General features: G+C 50.6%; 1 protein-coding gene across 5 annotated transcripts; it reads left to right on the top strand.

Annotated features, from left to right (window-relative positions):
* The first annotated feature begins 2,079 nt into the window (after positions 1 to 2,079).
* Neu2 (neuraminidase 2) lies at positions 2,080 to 14,694 on the top strand. 5 transcript variants are annotated; one of them, XM_063237092.1, is made up of 4 exons: positions 2,080 to 2,170; positions 10,507 to 10,554; positions 12,212 to 12,422; positions 13,415 to 14,694. In XM_063237092.1, exons 3-4 carry the CDS (start codon positions 12,216 to 12,218, stop codon positions 14,351 to 14,353), a joined length of 1,146 nt encoding a protein of 381 aa, XP_063093162.1. In that variant the 5' UTR covers positions 2,080 to 2,170; positions 10,507 to 10,554; positions 12,212 to 12,215; the 3' UTR covers positions 14,354 to 14,694. The 5 variants fall into 5 exon arrangements, with proteins under 5 accessions (XP_063093162.1, XP_063093164.1, XP_063093165.1 ...); XM_063237091.1 differs by lacking the exon at positions 2,080 to 2,170 and adding an exon at positions 5,993 to 6,394; XM_003474409.3 differs by lacking the exon at positions 2,080 to 2,170 and adding an exon at positions 7,194 to 7,370.
* Positions 14,695 to 16,250: the final 1,556 nt, after the last annotated feature.

Genomic DNA, 16,250 nt, shown 5'->3' with positions numbered 1-16,250 from the left:
ATAATTGACCTGTAGGATTACCAGCATAGCTGATTAGCTACTACAGATCCAGTAGGGAAGCAGGGCATGAAGTGGGGGTACACAGAAAGAACAAAGGCATCTTGCGGAAGGGATGGATCCAGATTCTCTGGGGACTGAAGCCCATCTGGACACGCTGGACCAAGTGCTGCTAGTTACGATACAATCTCAAGTTGCTGTTTACCCCGTGAGGAGGCTCAGAGACCCAGTCATCGTGTCTCTGCCTTGGGCCTGGCCTCCGTCAGATGCACCTCCAGACACAGCGCTGAGGTCTTTATCTTCATGCTCCATTCCTGGAGCCCCATCCCCTTCTGACTACGTATTAATTTCTATCTAGCTCAGCCACCTACAACAGCAGCACCATTTCAGTTGATATCCTGGCTTCTCCTGATTGCTGAATGCTCTCAGCTCCCCTCCTCCCCATTCACCGCACTTAGTATTCATATGGATCTGTGACACAGACCTGATCTTGTCACTTTCTTGCTCAAAAACATTTTATATAGCTCTGCTAATAGTTTTGTGAGTATCCTTTCAGAAATGTTTCATCTATACATAATCCATTCTTTTTACTCTCTCTCTGTCTGTCTTTCTCTCTCTCTCTCTCTCTCTGTCTCTCTCTCTCTCTCTCTCTCTCTGTCTCTCTCACTCTCCTCTCTCCCCCAATTCTCTTGGTTTTGTTACTGTTGGAGGTTTTCAGCCAGCTCTACATTGAGAATCAAGAGCAAACAGCTTAACTGAGCAAACAGCTCAATTTTAAAAGTTTCAAATTTGGACAGAAAGGAAGCCTCAGTAAACTTGGGACCCGCAAAGAGGGAGCAGAGGAGAGCTCTGTTGCTAAAAAAAACTTAGCATTGAAACAAAGCTAAGCACTTTGGAAACTAACAATAGAAAAGATAGCCGGAGAGCATCATAGGGGTTAGCAGGACCCCCAAGGCTCAATATTGCAAAAAATAAAAGACTTTACTTTGAGCAGAGAATCCCAGGGCACCAGGCTTTGGATGGTGGCAGCCAGGGAAAGGGAATTGAGTCTCAGGTTTCAATTCTCAGTGCTGAGCCTCCCAGGCCAACAGCAGGAAGCCAAAGGGCTTGGTCACTGCTCAGCTGGTGTGTGGAATGCAAGAGGTGTGGGGTCGGGAAGGCGTCCACCCAGACTTCAGAAGAAAGCCTGGGCTGCCAGGCAGTGAGCCCCTGAGAGGGCAGTGTGTGAAGCTGTGAGGGGAAGCCAAAGGTGCAGTTTACAGGAGTCAGGAACATGGGTCATCTGAGGCGAGATGCAAGGAGTGAGTAAAGCCAGCCCGAGAGAAGCCATGAGGGCTGAAATGATGGCAGTGCCTTAGGGGAAGAACCACCCAAGTCCTCTAGAGTTTACAACTTGCCACAGGTTTCCCCATGGAACTATCAAATTTAATGTTTTCCCTATTTGATTTTTGTCTTCATTTGATTCTGTATCTTTCTATCCCTCATTTCTACATAGCATGTTGTAAGTATTTAACTTTTTTTTCATTTTTACAGGGTTTGCCTTAAATCTCAGAGGAAGCCAGGCATGGTGGTGCATACCTGTAATCCCAACATTCAAGAGGCTGAGGCAGGAGGATCACTGCCAATTTAAGGTCAACCTGGGCTACACAGTGAGTTCAAGTCTAGCTTGAACTGCATAGTGAAAACTTGTCTCAAAAAGACATAACAAGAAATATCTTAGAAGAGACTCTGGACTTGGACTTTTCAGCAATATTGAAACTATTAGGACTTTGGCAGCTCTTCAAGATGAACTAAATATGTTTTGCATAAAGGGATACACAGGAATTTTTGTGGGACCGGGAGTAGAATACTATAGTTCATGTCTAGATGTCCCCTTAAAGTCTCATGCACTCATAGGTGGAGCTTTTGGGAGGTGAGCTTGGATCCCAGGAATGTGATAAGTATCAGTGGATTGGTCCACTGTCGAATTTATAGCCACATGTGATGTTGAGAGGTGCAGTCTGGTTGGAGGTGGGTTGTGGGGGCGTGGCCTAGAAGGATCTATTTGTCTCATCCTCCTTGTTCCCTCTCTCTGCTTCCTGCTGCCACTCCAGGAGTAAGCCTGCTTTACTGTGCTGCCCTGCCTTGGAGCTGCCTGACTGTGGACTGAAACTTCTACAAACTTTGAGCCAAGGTAAATCTCTTCTTCCCTGAGCTGTCGGTACTAAATGTTTTGTACTAGCAAAAAGAAATTGTTAAGATACACACACACACACACACACACACACACACACACACACGGCCTCTATTTCCCTTTTATCCTTCATGTAAGGCAGGATCTCAGCACCTATATCCTATTCAGCATTACTCTGATGGTTTTCCAATTCAGACACTTGCAGCTCTTCCCTGTGTTTAGTTCTGTCTCCCATTCTCCTGCAGGAATCCTCTGGGATGACACTGAATGAACCTTTTTAACACCTGGGAGGTTCACTGAAAGGTTTTATGCTGATTGGATGACAGTTTTTGATAGATCATTCATGGGGCTAATAATCAGAAGCCAATTGGTTAAAAAGTGAGCATTAGAAAATGATATTCAATTGTAATAAGTATAATCCATTGTAACAGAATTTAAGGGCTTTAGCAAAATTTAACAACTTTTCATGTTGAATTTGCTTTTAAGGGTGGTAAGAGGAGATGACTTTAACTGTTTGATGTTTTTTGTTATTGCAGTTTTTAAAATTAACTATATAAAGGTGATAGACCAGACTTGACCTAAAAAAAAAAAAAAAACAGAAACAGGAATACTTATCAAAACATCTATTGCTTGTCAGGCATGGTGGTGCATTCAAGAAGCTGAGGCAGGAGGATTGCTGTGAGTTTGAAGCCAACCTAGGCTGTATAAGCAAGTCCAAGGCCAGCGTGAACTGCACAGTGAGATCCTGCCTCAAAAAAACACAAAAACAAATCAAAACATAACACAACATAAAACACATCTATTGGTGACCTGTACATCAGGTCTCATTCTTAGGACTTTTATGGATTAAATTGTTCAAGCACCTGTATATTTTATGATGAGAAAGCCATGGAGAGGCTACATAGCTTGTCCAGGGTCACATAAATCTTTATGACAATGCGTAAATATTGGACATATATTTCTGTAATGTAGATTTATCTTTCAGTTCAAAATCAATAACAGTAAATCTCTAGGTGCCACAAATGAATGGGTAAAAACAAAATAAAATGTGAAGAAAAAGCTAGGGCTGCACATGGGGTTTAAATTTTAGGTACTCAGAAATCCCCAGGTGGAAACTGAGGTAGCAAGGTGAGACTCAGATAGAAGTAACTGCGGAGAGATCTCTGCACTCTGAGGTGCTGTGGGCCCAATTCCATCACAACACCTGAGAGCTAATTCCCGCCGAAGAGGGGCTCACACAGGGAAACTGTAAATCATTTCAGGAGCACCAACAGGAAAAACAAAGATGGATGTAGGTTATTAAAATTATTATGACAGATTATAAAACAGTTGAGGAAGCCTGCCTGAAGAGACAGAAATGCGAGAGTTGACAAACAGGGACATGGAAACAATAGAAAAACAGACAATGTGTGTTCCGTGTGGGGCGTGTGAAGGTCTTACCTTCTCGGGGCCCCAGTGTCCAGCACTGAAATCTCTTCCATTCTCAGTCAGATAACAAAAGGGGCACGCTAGGCATGCACAGTTCCTTAATTTGGACAGAGGAAAAGGTGAGAAACGTTTGTGCGTGGAGGCAGGTATATTGCTAGGGCTGCAAAGCACTGTTGGTTCAAGAGCTTAACCAAGAAAAATGTGTGTAGTCCGTGGGGCTTCAAGTCCAGGATCAAGGTGCTGATGTGTTTGGTGGCTTCTGAGGCCTCTCTCTGGGATCGCACATGGCTGTCTTCACCTGGTGTCTTCTCCTGGTTTTTCTCCTGTGTTGTACATGTCTGTGTCTGAAGTCCACCTCTCACAAGGACTCCAGTCACACTGGGTGAGGGCTGCCCCCCGGAAGCCACACCTGCCCAATCAGTGCTAGGAAGGAGGACTTCAACATAGGAACCTGGGCGACATATTTCAGCCCAACCTTTCTTGTTTCTGTCAAATTCAGGTCTATCAGCTGCTAACCATGTGACCCAGGCTGTTATATAACCACACGTTGCCTCATTCTCTCTTTGTAAAATGAGGGTGATAAATAGTACCTGTGTAATAGGGCTGCTGTTAGAATTAAATAAATTCATGTTTGCACGTCTCTAAAAAATAGGTGCAAAATGCTTCAGCAGATAATAAAATCTATACCCCAGAAATAAGAAATTTTTTAAAAGTTTAAAACAAATTCAAAGAAGCAAGTAGATTATTTTAGAGATGAAAAAAGATTGCATTTTTAAAAAATCTTAACCAGCCGTCACTGTAGATGTAGTGAGATTTAGTGATTTGGAAGATATATCTGAGAAAAATCACCCGGGATAAAGCTCCAGGAGATAGAAATGGAAAATACGAAAGAAGTCAAAAAATATCTACAGAATAAATGAAGAAAACCCAGTAGGCATTTCACAGACTGTTCTGCAGGAGAGAAGCAAGGCAGAGGGAGGTGATATTCTAAGAAGCAATGACTCAGGCTTTTTCAGCATTGGAGAAAAACAGGAATCCTGAGATTGCAAGGGCGTGCTGTGGAGTCCCAGGCCAGGCACATGGAACTGAATCCGTCCCAGGGTCCCCTGCAATGGAGCTGGGGATACCAGAGGCAAACACCACACCCCAGGAGCCTTTCAGAGGGCAGCAGACTCCAATGCAGGGATCCTGACCCCAGCAAGCCAGACACTGCACTGCGTGTTTCCCCCACGTTTCCCAGGACTCTAGCCGCTGCTCTGTGACCTGGGCGCTGGGCCTCCATGTCCACTGCGGACGTTTTGTGCTTTGTCCCGGCCTTGCCCAGGTTTGATGCCTGCCTCTAAGAAGGCTTCCTACCCCCACGCCACCTTGCTCTTACCCCTGTCACCATCGAGACCTTCCCTGAAGCCCTGGTCCCTGCTTTCGCTAACCTCTGTCTAATGTTCCCCGGAGAAGCCCTGCAGCTCTGGAGCTTTGTCCAAAGCCTAACCCTTGTCTTCCCCGTTAGCTAAGCTAACGATGTGTCGGCTACATGGCACCTGCTCAGTGCGTTTTTTTTGAACACTTAGCAATTGCTCCTTTGGGGTCCATTAAATTTGCACTGGAATCAAGCCCATGCAGCCAAGCACTTTGGTCTTTTTGAAGCCATATTTTCCCACTGGTGATCTGGCCAGGACAGAGTTAATGGGGCAGCCTTAAGCCATATTTCAAAGCCTGACATTATATTACTTTCCATTATTTTAAAAATAATACCTTCTTAAACAATAATAGGGTTTGTGCATAGAAGAGGGTAGAGAATAAATAGCATTTGTAATCTCATTAGTTAAATTATTGACAATGCTTATGTGTTCATTCTGTATTAAAAAGATACTATTTCACTGGCAGCACAGTGCTAGATTATAAGGACGTAGCAACACATATTTTGTGTTTTGTTTTTTCTTAATACAGACTTTTGAGGATATGCGGCCCCAACTGCAGAAGCAGAATCCCAGCTATCTGCCATCTTATACTCTTCTTTTTATACTTCACACCACCCCAAGTGTTTTTCTTGCATTATCTAGTATTAAAAGTGGGGTTTTAATTAACTGACTGGGCCTCAACTCTTAGAGCACTTTAAAAGGACTCTTCCACATCAATCGGTGGGTGGGAAAAGGAGGGTACAAAGGTGCCGATTTTAAGAGGATGCCCGGCCTCCCGTGGGTGTGGGTCTGACACACGTGGTTTAATGGGGCTCACCTTTGGGTGGGGCTTTCAAAGATAAACTCCAAGGTCAGACTGAGTTGGTCTCCTCAGGACTGGTGAGCAGGAGGACCAGGGTAGGGACAAGGGACCAGAACAGGCAGTCCAGGGACCACTGCAGCCTGGAGAGTCATTCAGTGATTGACCTCCCAAAAAAGGAAACTGAAGCAGGGGTGTACTTGGCTCTGAACCAGAGCACAGTTGGAGCTGAGCGGCCACCTGAAGACACCTTGAAAGGACTTTGTCCAGCGGAGGGAAGGGAACCAAAAGGGGTTCTCCCTCACCTTCCGGTTCGAGATGAAGCAGGAAGTGTACTTTGAACGAATGTAGCTGCCTGATTTTCCCAGCTTCGCAGCTCATTCATTCCTGTTCCCAAGTAGTGGGCCAGCAAGAGATGGTTTATGTCTTCCTGCTGGTCAGCAAATGACTTGTGCTGCTGGGAATGGACCACAGAGGTTGGGCATAGTTCTGGTGGACACAGAAGAGCCCTACCAGTGCTGGACATGAGTTAACGATATGGATGGGTTACCTCCATTGACCCTCACGTGCTTCTGCCTGGTAAGGTCACCTTCTTCCTCTCACTGACGGGTATTTACCAGGCACCAGTGGTGTATTGGAAATCATTCCAGGTACAGGTTGCATGGGAAAGAAGGCAACTGAGGTCTCCGCTCTCTGCAGCTGTCAAACTTTTAAATAACAACCAGAGAGGCTGAAAAAGAATGAGATGTGTTAGGAGTCAGCCCTGGAAAGAGGAACATGTGTGGGCATATTCAAAGTAGAAAGGGGCAAAGGGGAAACCTTTAAAGGCAAAACAGCTTATGTAAGGCGTAAAGAATGACGTAAGCTGCCAGACAGAGGTCCTTGCAGAATTGTTTCCACGTGCCGTTGGGCTGGCTTTGTGCAAGGCTGTGGTTCTGTGTCACTGCAGATGCTGGTCACTGTCCTTTTGATCAGGGACTCAGGCTTGCGATCCCTTCTTTTGCACCCGCCTTGGTGAGGATTTTGGTCAGTGGTTTTGTTTTGATTCTAACAATGCTTATGCATGGCTTTGAGTCTGTTGTGAGATTTTCCTTTCATTTCTCCGAGGTCCCAAGCGGCCACTCATAAGCCAGTGGCCCTGCCAGAAGGGCAGACAGGTCCTGTGTGGCTCCCACCGGCTGCTCCCTGCCCTGCATCACTTGGGTCCTGAGGAACCGTGTCCCGCCTGCACCTGGTTACTGATGTCTCCATTCCCATGAGGCCGTGTTGACTCAGGCTGCTGGCCCTCTGACTCAGGCCTGACTGTGGAGGCAGCATCCTGATTGGGCCAGGACTGGGCTGGAACACTGACATTGTCCCTGGTGCATGCCAGACCGGAGGTGTGGGAGGCCGATCTGGATCCTCCCGGGGTGTATATAGACCTGGGACAGAGGCAAGGCGGGATAAGCGGCAGCCACCCAGGGCTCCTGGAAATCAGGTTCCCCCACCACCTGTGCCCAGGCACCCTGAGCTCAGACCTGGGGCCATGTGCTTAGAACATCGCAGTGGTGCAGAGGTATGGCTTTCCTCCAAATCAACCCACATGGTGCTCTGCGGGCATGGGCAGGACTCTTGCTCCTGGGTAATAGCCAGGAGCCAGGTAAAGGGATTCAGGTGGCGTTTGGGAAATCCTCCGAAGGTGGCAATTGTGGGGCGCACACCAGCTCCAGAACCAGATCAGGTGCCTTGGCCCATGGGCCACTGGCTATTCAAGCCCCCCACTGGGTTCTGGCCTGAGAAGGAAGAGGAAGGAGTCGGGGTGGTGGCGGGGGATCGGATCAGCAAATCAGCAACTCAGGAGACTCCTGTCGAGGGCTTGGGAGCTCGGGGGTCTGAATTCTGTTTTGGAAAGATCAGCCTGTGTCAGTGGGGGAATTAAGAGCTCCCTTTACTCTGGCTTGGGGGCCCCAGCAAGCACTGTGTCTACACTGAGCTGTTGAGCCCACTGAGAACTGTTTTTTGGGGGAGGAAGAGGCGACATCCCAGCCAGCAGAGACTCAAGGATGAAGGCTTTTCTTCTGGGAAAAGCCTCAAAGCTCACCTCCTCCTTGTTCCCTGTAATTATTGGCTTTGTCTGCTGTCAGGGGATCCTGAGGGCGGGACTGCAGCTCGCCCCTTCCTCTGATCCCAGTTCACACAGGTGCTGTGTGCGAGCTGGTACAGATGTGTGAATCAGAGTTGACAAGAGTGTGCTTGCCCAGAGGGTTCAGCCCCACAAGGCACCACCAAGCCCCAGTCAGGCAGGAGAGTGCAAGAGGAAGGTGGAGACCTTATCTTAGGGAGAAGTCACACAGAACTTTGAGAGTCCCAGCTGCAGGGCTGCAGGGCCGGAGTGGGAGGATGCAGTTTGTGGGAGCATGGGTTGTGGAATCTGGAAGATCCAGGCTGAGATCCATCCTGCTTCATCACTCCTAAGCTGTGAGCTCCCGCGGAAGTAATCTCCGGGCTCCCCAATTGGCCCCTTCTCTGTTTCTTCACTTCTGCCAGTGGAAGGCTGATTCCTGCCTACCTCCTGGGGTGGGTGAGCTGCCAGGGTTAGGGCTGGCACCTGCAGGACCCTACCAAGTAACAGCCTTTGGTAGCTTTCCTCGGGGCCACAGGAAGTTGCTGCCAGGAACCCATTCTTGTCCCAGGAAGCAGCAGTTTCTAAGACTTGAGGTGATAGTGTTACTTCTCCAATTGCCCAGTATGGAGATTCTGGCCTCTTAACCCTGTCCAAGCTCCCTCATGGGGGCCATTGTTATTCCCCAGTGACAAACTCTTTCCTTCTGTGTCCACCATGACTATGTCCACAGCTCCATGGGCCGTGGGATAAGTCATTTGCCGATGGCATTGTCCTGGGGCAGGAGGGCTGTATGGCTCAGAAGGTTCTTGGTTCTCAGCTCGGTTTTCTCATCTGTATGATGGGATGATAATGGTATCTGCTTTCTGGGGTGTTACAAGGATTAAGTGGATACATTTTTAAGGTTGTATTGTAAGTGAGAAAGTTTTCAAATTCAACTTGCAAGCAAGTTTTAGAAAACATTGATGAGGATGTAAAGCATGCCCAGCACTTTATGAGGGCTGCCTGAGCACCTGGCATTGCTATAGGGGGATGGTATTGTTTGTGGGGTACAGGTTTGGAAGTGTACAGTGACTGAAGAGGGAGGCGACACTTGCACTGAGCCTGAATCTCTGGGCTCTATCTCCTGGGCCTGGCTTTATCTTCAAACACACACAAGACAAGTGCTTAGAAAGATTAGCAGCTTGCACAGCAGCTGAGATTAGCAGGGGTCCAGAGCCCCCCCCCCCAACCTCTAAGCTCTACAAGGGGAATCATTGTGAGACCCTAGGCTGCACAGAAGGCAGGATGCAGCAGGTCAAATTCAGCAATCCTTGGAGATTGCAGAGTCATCTAAGGCTCTGGCAACATCAGCAACCCTGTGTCCTCATAGGGTACAGACTACACAAGGATAGGTATGACGGCCAAACTAAACTGTGTCAGCCTGACTGGCCTAGGACTCACCCAGGGAGTGGGTGAGACAGTTCTGGGTGTGTCTGTGTGGGTCATGGAGGTGACGCCTTGGGCTGCAGAGTGGGTCCCTTCACCCTTCCTCTTGGGCACCTCCTGGCTGCCATGGGTTGAGCAGCTCTGCCACGCCCTTCTGTCATCGTGGATTTGCCTGAGAGCCAGCTGACCAGGGACCAAACCCTCTGAAGCTGTGATCTGGATTAAACCTCTCCTCCTTTAAATTGTAGGTGTTGAGCATCGTGTCCTGGGGATGGGAAAGCTAACTCAGCAGGGTTCTCGGTCTGCTTTGTTCAGGGTATACACCAGGGCCCTAGAGAGACACTGGACACCTATGGGAATGCAATTAATATTTGCTTCCTGGGTGGGTTTGTGGCCACCCTTAAGAAGGTTGGAGGCTAAACCAGGCATGGTGGTGCGTGCCTGGAAGCAAAGCACTTTGGAGGCTGAGTCAGGAGGACCACTGTGAGGTCAAGGCCAGCCTGTTGTACATAATGAGTTCAAGGCCAGCCTAGACTACAAAGCAAGACCTTGTCTCAAAAAAAAAAAAAAAATTAAAATAGAAGTCAGATGCTGTACTATGTGAAGTTATCAATTTAGGAAACTAATAGTGATCTGTATGCATGGGCAGACCCGTCAGGGAGCCGATCACTGTTCTGTTCAGAAACCCCCTCCCGTACCCACCCATCTTCCCAGCCGGGCCACACTTGCCCTGCCTACTTGTAGGTGCCTTTCCTAGGTCTTAGTGCAGACTCCACTCCTGCCCCTAACTAACCTCCACTCTCACCTCAGGGGTCCCTCCACGTCCTCCTTTCCGACCCCTTGGAGACTTCTCTGCCTTGCTTTCCCCTCGAGTTTCTGCGCTGATGTCCTCAGCTGACCATCACTAGGGGCCAGCTCATTGTACTGGGTGTACAAAGACCCTTTTAACCTGACTGCACCCACAGCATTGAATTACCCCCCAGGACACTCGTTTCCAACACACTCGTGGTGCAGGAATAGACCCTGTCAGTCTGCCGCAAGGACACCTCGGGCCACACCTTCCTCCTTTAGCTTTGCATTTTCAAACCTTGATCAGATTTGGGGTTTTCCCACACTTACATTTCATCACAGTCACACTGGTGTCTGCTTTCTTGGACTGCAGGCTGCGGATCCAGATTTCCTCAGACGTCCTTCCTCCATCTGTGTCTAGGTAATAATCCCCTCCCCTTCCCTTCCTTCCCTCCCCTTCCCTCCCCTTCCCTTCCTTCCCTCCCCTTCCCTCCCCTTCCCTCCCCTTCCCTCCCCTTCCCTTCCCTCCCCTTCCCTCCCCTTCCCTTCCTTCCCTCCCCTTCTCTTTCCTTTGCCTTTTCCTAGTGAAGCACTTGCCCTGTGAAGTTTTATTTTGTCACCTGGTCCCAGTGATAATGTCCACTGTGAAATGAAGAGTGGTCTGCTAGACACTGATTTATCAAAAGCATTAGTTACGTTAGGGATTTAGCTCAGTGGCATTAAGTGCCTGCCTTGCAAGCACATGCATAAAGTGTTACTCTGTAAGCAGTTAATGCGTGTGTGGAGCAGAAAATTGCACAAGGGCATGGAGAGCAAAGCCTGTGCCCCCTCCTGCTCACTCACAGCCACTTCCTGTCCCCGAAGGCCATATTGCCGGGGTGGGGGGGCTTTCCCAGGAAACGGGGCTCTGGCATGGGACCCTCCTCCCCACTGTGCATGGGAGGGTGGAGGGGCAAGGCAGGCAGAGGAGCAGGCTGGGGAAGGTGACAGACAGCAGGAAACTTTGGAGTCACACTGGCCCAGGTTGGTCCTTGCTGGCATTAACACACGTAGCCTGGCTGAAGACAGTTGGCTTGGCTGGAGGTTGGTTGCTCTGAAAGGAAACCGGCTGTCATTCACTGTCACCATGGTGTCCTTGCTGCTCCCTGCCCCTTCCCTTTTGTCAAGACAGGTCTGGTTAGGTAGCCCAGGTTGCCTCAAACTCATGGCGATCCTCCTGCCTCAGCTTCCCAAATGCTGGGTTTTCAGGTATGCACTACCACATCCAGCCTTTTAGAGCTGAATGCTTATTATTGATTATTTTCTTTCACCTTTGGGGTCTCCTCCACCCCGGTTAGCAGCCAGAAGCCCACCTCCCTCTCCCTCTGCTAAGAAGACTCCAGACTGTTCAGCATGAGCCCATGCAGTTGGAAGGGGGCCTCAGCCCCTGGCACCTCAAGAAGCACAACCTTCAGAATCCAGGCATTGCCCCCCCAACAAGGACTTTCTAGGGCTCTGGAGCTATAAAAAGCTCTCGTATGCCATTTCCTGGCAGTGGGGCAGCTGCAGAATCCCACTCTGTGAGTGCCTCTCCCACCCCAGCTTTGTCACCTGAGTAACAAGCTGTTTGGAGAAAGCAGCAGAAGGTTACCAGGGTCTTCTGGGAGGGTACTGGCGAACTCAGAGCAAAACCGACCACAAAATACATTTCTCCAGCACCTCCCAACACCAGCGACTCCTGCCTGGAGTGCTGCCACCTCCACAGAGGCCCATGCAGAATTGACAAGCTCAGGTGTGAAGGAGAAGCTGAGCGTGGTGCACACCTGCAACCCCAGCACTTTGTAGGCTGAGGCAGGAGGATCGCTGTGAGTTTGAGGCCAGCCTGAGCTACCTAGTGAAACCCTGTCTCAAAAAGAGAAAGAAAGCAAAGGAAAGAGAAGAAGGGAAAAGGGCGGGGTGCAAGGTGGGGAAGCCACCTAGAGAGGAATCGGCTTGCCTGTGGGTAAGTGTCACCTGTCTGGACTGGCGACTCTGCATCCTGACACAGGCATGGCTGCAGATGACAGATTATGCATCTTTTCTTCCTTTCCATCTCCCAGTCCCATGGAGATGTCCACCTCCCAGATCCTGCAGCGGGAGAGGCTGTTCCAGTCGGGAACACACACTTACAGGATCCCCGCTCTGCTCTATCTACGGGGCCAGAACACCCTGCTGGCCTTTGTGGAACAGCGGCAGAGCAAGAAGGACGAGCACTCGGAGCTGATTGTCCTGCGCAGGGGCGTCTACAACGCATCCAGCCACCAGGTCACGGTGAGTTGAGGGTGGATGACATCCGCCGCAAAGGTTGCTCCCCACACGTCCGACTCCCGGTGCATGCAGGGAGAACCAGGCCCTAGTCTCCTAGGACATGAGCATGATCCCTCCCCTCAAGGGCTGCAGTCTGGGGACAGAGAAAAAAGCCCAGAAGAGAGCCAGGGAGCCATGCAGAGGAGGGGCGCCCCAGGGAGCACATAGCCTGTCATCTTCTGGTCACTCGCTTCCGGCAGAGTCCCCCTGTGTCCCTAGAACCCGAGGGGAAAACAGTATACAGTCCCATCACTGGGGGTCACGGTATGATGGCAGCAGGGTGGGGTTGCTGATGTTCAACTTGGAGATGAATAAATTTGAGGCCAGCTGCCCAGCGTCCCTCACCTGGGGCCACTGACCCAGACACCAGGTTAAAACTGTTTTAGACTCAGAGGTAACAGGTGTCCATCCTCATGGGATGGGAAGCAGATGGACCTGGGTTAAAGTCCTAGTTCTGACCCTTAGCGGAAGGGTGACCTTAGGTGACAGACGAGCTCCAAGCCCCTTGCTCTCCAGATGGGAGGCAAAGCTGGAAACACTGGTCGGGGCTGGGCAGTGGGAGGGGATGGTGGTGCTGGTGGTGTTGGCATTTTGGCAGAGTCTGCACCTCCCCCAGTGGGGAGTGGGGTCGCTGCCAATGATTGGAGGTGGCTGCTCACAGCATGGACTGGGCTTCAGAGCAGCTCAGCACGAGGGCTGCACCCGCTCTGGCCAGCACACTAATTGAGGATTAGTGTGCAACACGGGGTGATCCTCATGGTCTGTGCTACACTGGCCAGGGAGGAGAGATTGAGGGGAGCCCCGGGTTCCCCTTCTGAGGGGACAGTGCATGAGGGCCAGCGCGCTCTTCATGGTCTTTATCCCACCCCTAGACGCCCCATCCACAGCTCTTGTCACTGTCACTGGTTCTTTTAAGACTTTTAAGACTTTTCCTTCTCCCCCTTGGGCCTACTCAGTGGCAAGCTCAGGAGGTGGTAGCCAGAGCCCAACTACAGGGCCACCGCTCCATGAACCCGTGTCCCCTGTACGACGAGCAGACGGGGACCCTCTTCCTCTTCTTCATCGCCGTCCTGGGGCAGGTCTCTGAGAACCACCAGCTCCAGACCGGGGTCAACGTGACACGGCTGTGCCAAGTCATCAGCATGGATCACGGCAGGACCTGGAGCCCTGCCAGGGACATCACAGAGGTGGCCGTCGGCCAGGCTCACAGGGAATGGGCCACGTTCGCTGTGGGCCCGGGGCACTGTCTGCAGCTGCACAACAGGGCTGGGACCCTGGTGCTGCCAGCCTATGCCTACCGCCTCCGGCCCAGGCCGCTGCCACCCTTGCCCTCTGCTTTCTGCTTCCTCAGCCACGACCATGGGCGCACATGGACACGGAGTGGCTTTGTGGGCCAGAAAACCCTGGAGTGCCAAGTGGCTGAGATTGGCACCGAGGGGCACCGGGTGCTATACCTCAATGCCAGGAGCCCCCAGAAGGCCAGGGTCCAGGCCCAGAGCACCAACGATGGGCTGGATTTCTCAGTGAGCCCATCAGTTAGGCAGCTGGTGGAGCCACCCTCCGGCTGCCAAGGCAGTGTAGTCAGTTTCCCGGGCTCCAGGCAGGGCCCAGGTGCCACGGGCCAGTGGCTGCTGTACTCTCACCCCACAGATCCGGGGAAAAGGTCCAATCTGGGCATCTACCTCAACCAGCAGCCCCTGGAGCCTACAGCCTGGGCAGGGCCAGCCCTGCTGGCCTCGGGCAGCTGTGCCTACTCAGACCTGCAGAGCATGGGCCCTGGCCCCGACGGCTCCCCCCAGTTTGGCTGTCTGTACGAGGCAAAAGACTACCAGGAGGTGGTCTTCCTCATGTTCACCCTGAAGCAGGTGTTCCCTGCCTCTAGCTGGACCCCATGATGGCCCTGCACTAGCCACTGGCTTTCCCTTCTGTGCGCATCATGGTGCTGACAGAGGGGACACATTCACCTATTTTCCTGTCCCCGCCCTTTGGGAGCCTTCTCCCCATGCCTCCTCAGGTGACCTCTTAGCTATGTATTGTTTCAGTCTTTCCAGAAGATTCTATTTACAACCCAGATCAAAGGAGGCTGGCTTTCCAGAGCCCTTGACAGGGAGGGTGGGGACAGCCTGAGCGGTGGCTATCACTGCCCAGTGGGTGTCAGGCTGTAGGGCTCGACCTGCCTGATCCCTCATCCCCAGCTTTTGTGCGGGTCCTAATAAAGCTGTGTGTCCAGCCCGTTTCTGCTCCATGTTTGGCGTGTTCCTGGGGGAAGCTGAGCCAGAGATGTGAATTAGCAGACAGTGTGTGTGTGTGTATGTGAGTGTGCAGGCACATGTATGTGTCCTGCCCATCTGTCTTCCTAACCACTTACAGCCTGGGCTATAGTTAGTTTCAAGCCAGTCTGAACAATAGAGCAAGACCCAGGCTCAGAAAATGAACCAGCACACACCACGCTGTGAGAGGAAACCAGGTGAGGGTGGAAGCTGAGATTTCTCCTGACAGCCAGGGCAGCAGAACCTACAGGAGAATAAGGTGGGGGGCAGGGGGGTGTCTTATAGCATCCAAGTCAAATTGGGACACTTCTCCACCTGCAGGGGGCGCTATTATAATGACACCTGGGCAATAGGTGTGAACCAGGAAGGGGTAAGAGAAAGACTCACTAAAGACCATGCCAGGGGCTGCACCATTTAATTCCCAGGAGCTGGGGGGAGGGGACAGGGTGAGATTCGAATGTCCCCTGTGAGCTGAACCTTCGTCCAACTGTTGGATTTGCTGGCTCTAAAGTCCTAGTTCTTTGTAATTTTGTAATTTGTAATTTTGTAATTTTGGAATTCCCTGAGAGCCATGCAACACCTGCCCCGCCCTGAGCAGCTGATTTGCACACACACACACACAAAACCACTGCCAGGACTAGGTCTTCAAACTTGAGTGATTCTCATCAATGTAAGACCCCACCATTCCTGGCATCCTCCTGGCTCTAAGTGAATTCCAAGGCCAGAGTCTTCTGATCTGAATTTTTACAAAAGCAGTGAATGATCTGATTAAAGCTGAGCAGAACCACCCATCAACAGTCACCATTAAGTGAAAAAGTCATCGATGGGGAGAGGATATTTGTAACACACATACCTGACAAATGCTTGTGTCCTGAATATGCAAAGAGCTCCCACAAATCAATAAGAAAAAGACAACCAGTTTGATAAAAGTAGGTGAAGAACTGGACCAGGTATTCACAAGATAGGATGCGCTGAAGCTCGCCAAACACACAAAAGTGCGCTCAACATCGTTGATGAAAATGAAAGCCAGAGGTACGTCCCTGTTAGGATGACTAAGATTAAAGAAACTGACGACGGCAAGGATGAGGAGCCCCTGGAATGCCCACTCTCCTGGAGAAAGTACAGGCATGGCTGGGGTTACCCCATGGGAAAGCTGTAATTAGAGATCCCTCAACAAAACCTGCAAATCCTCCAAGACGTGGCAAATCCGGCAAATCCGCTCTGAAGGGTGGCCAGGCCGAAGACTTGTGCACGGTCAGAACATCTGTGCAGCAGCTTCGTTTTGCACCATTCAACCTGAAAACCCAGTGAGCACCGGTGCAACCAGACCATTACAGGACAATGGCATGTGAACTGATGATTTGACAGCTCTGGTCTCAGACATTACACAGAACAAAAGAACCCGACACGGCACATAACCAACAAACAAGAACACGTGTTATGTTCCATGCAGATGAAGTTCAAGGGCAGAAAAAATGAATCTATGGTAAATAAATCAGGACAGAGGATCCATCGGGTGCAG

Source organism: Cavia porcellus, unplaced genomic scaffold (genome assembly GCF_034190915.1).
Source record: "Cavia porcellus strain 051 isolate PalLab524CR breed Dunkin Hartley unplaced genomic scaffold, mCavPor4.1 scaffold_26, whole genome shotgun sequence".
In the NCBI taxonomy this organism is placed as follows: domain Eukaryota; kingdom Metazoa; phylum Chordata; class Mammalia; order Rodentia; family Caviidae; genus Cavia; species Cavia porcellus.
Note: the sequence above shows the minus strand (reverse complement) of the source record. Positions and strands in the feature narration are given on the sequence as shown.

Coding starts and splice junctions, on each gene's coding strand:
- Neu2 (XM_063237092.1), top strand. CDS start 12,216: ATGGAGATGTCCACCTCCCAGATCCTGCAGCGGGAGAGGCTGTTCCAG. Junction 12,423..13,414: donor CATCCAGCCACCAGGTCACG/GTGAGTTGAGGG, acceptor GGGCCTACTCAG/TGGCAAGCTCAGGAGGTGGT.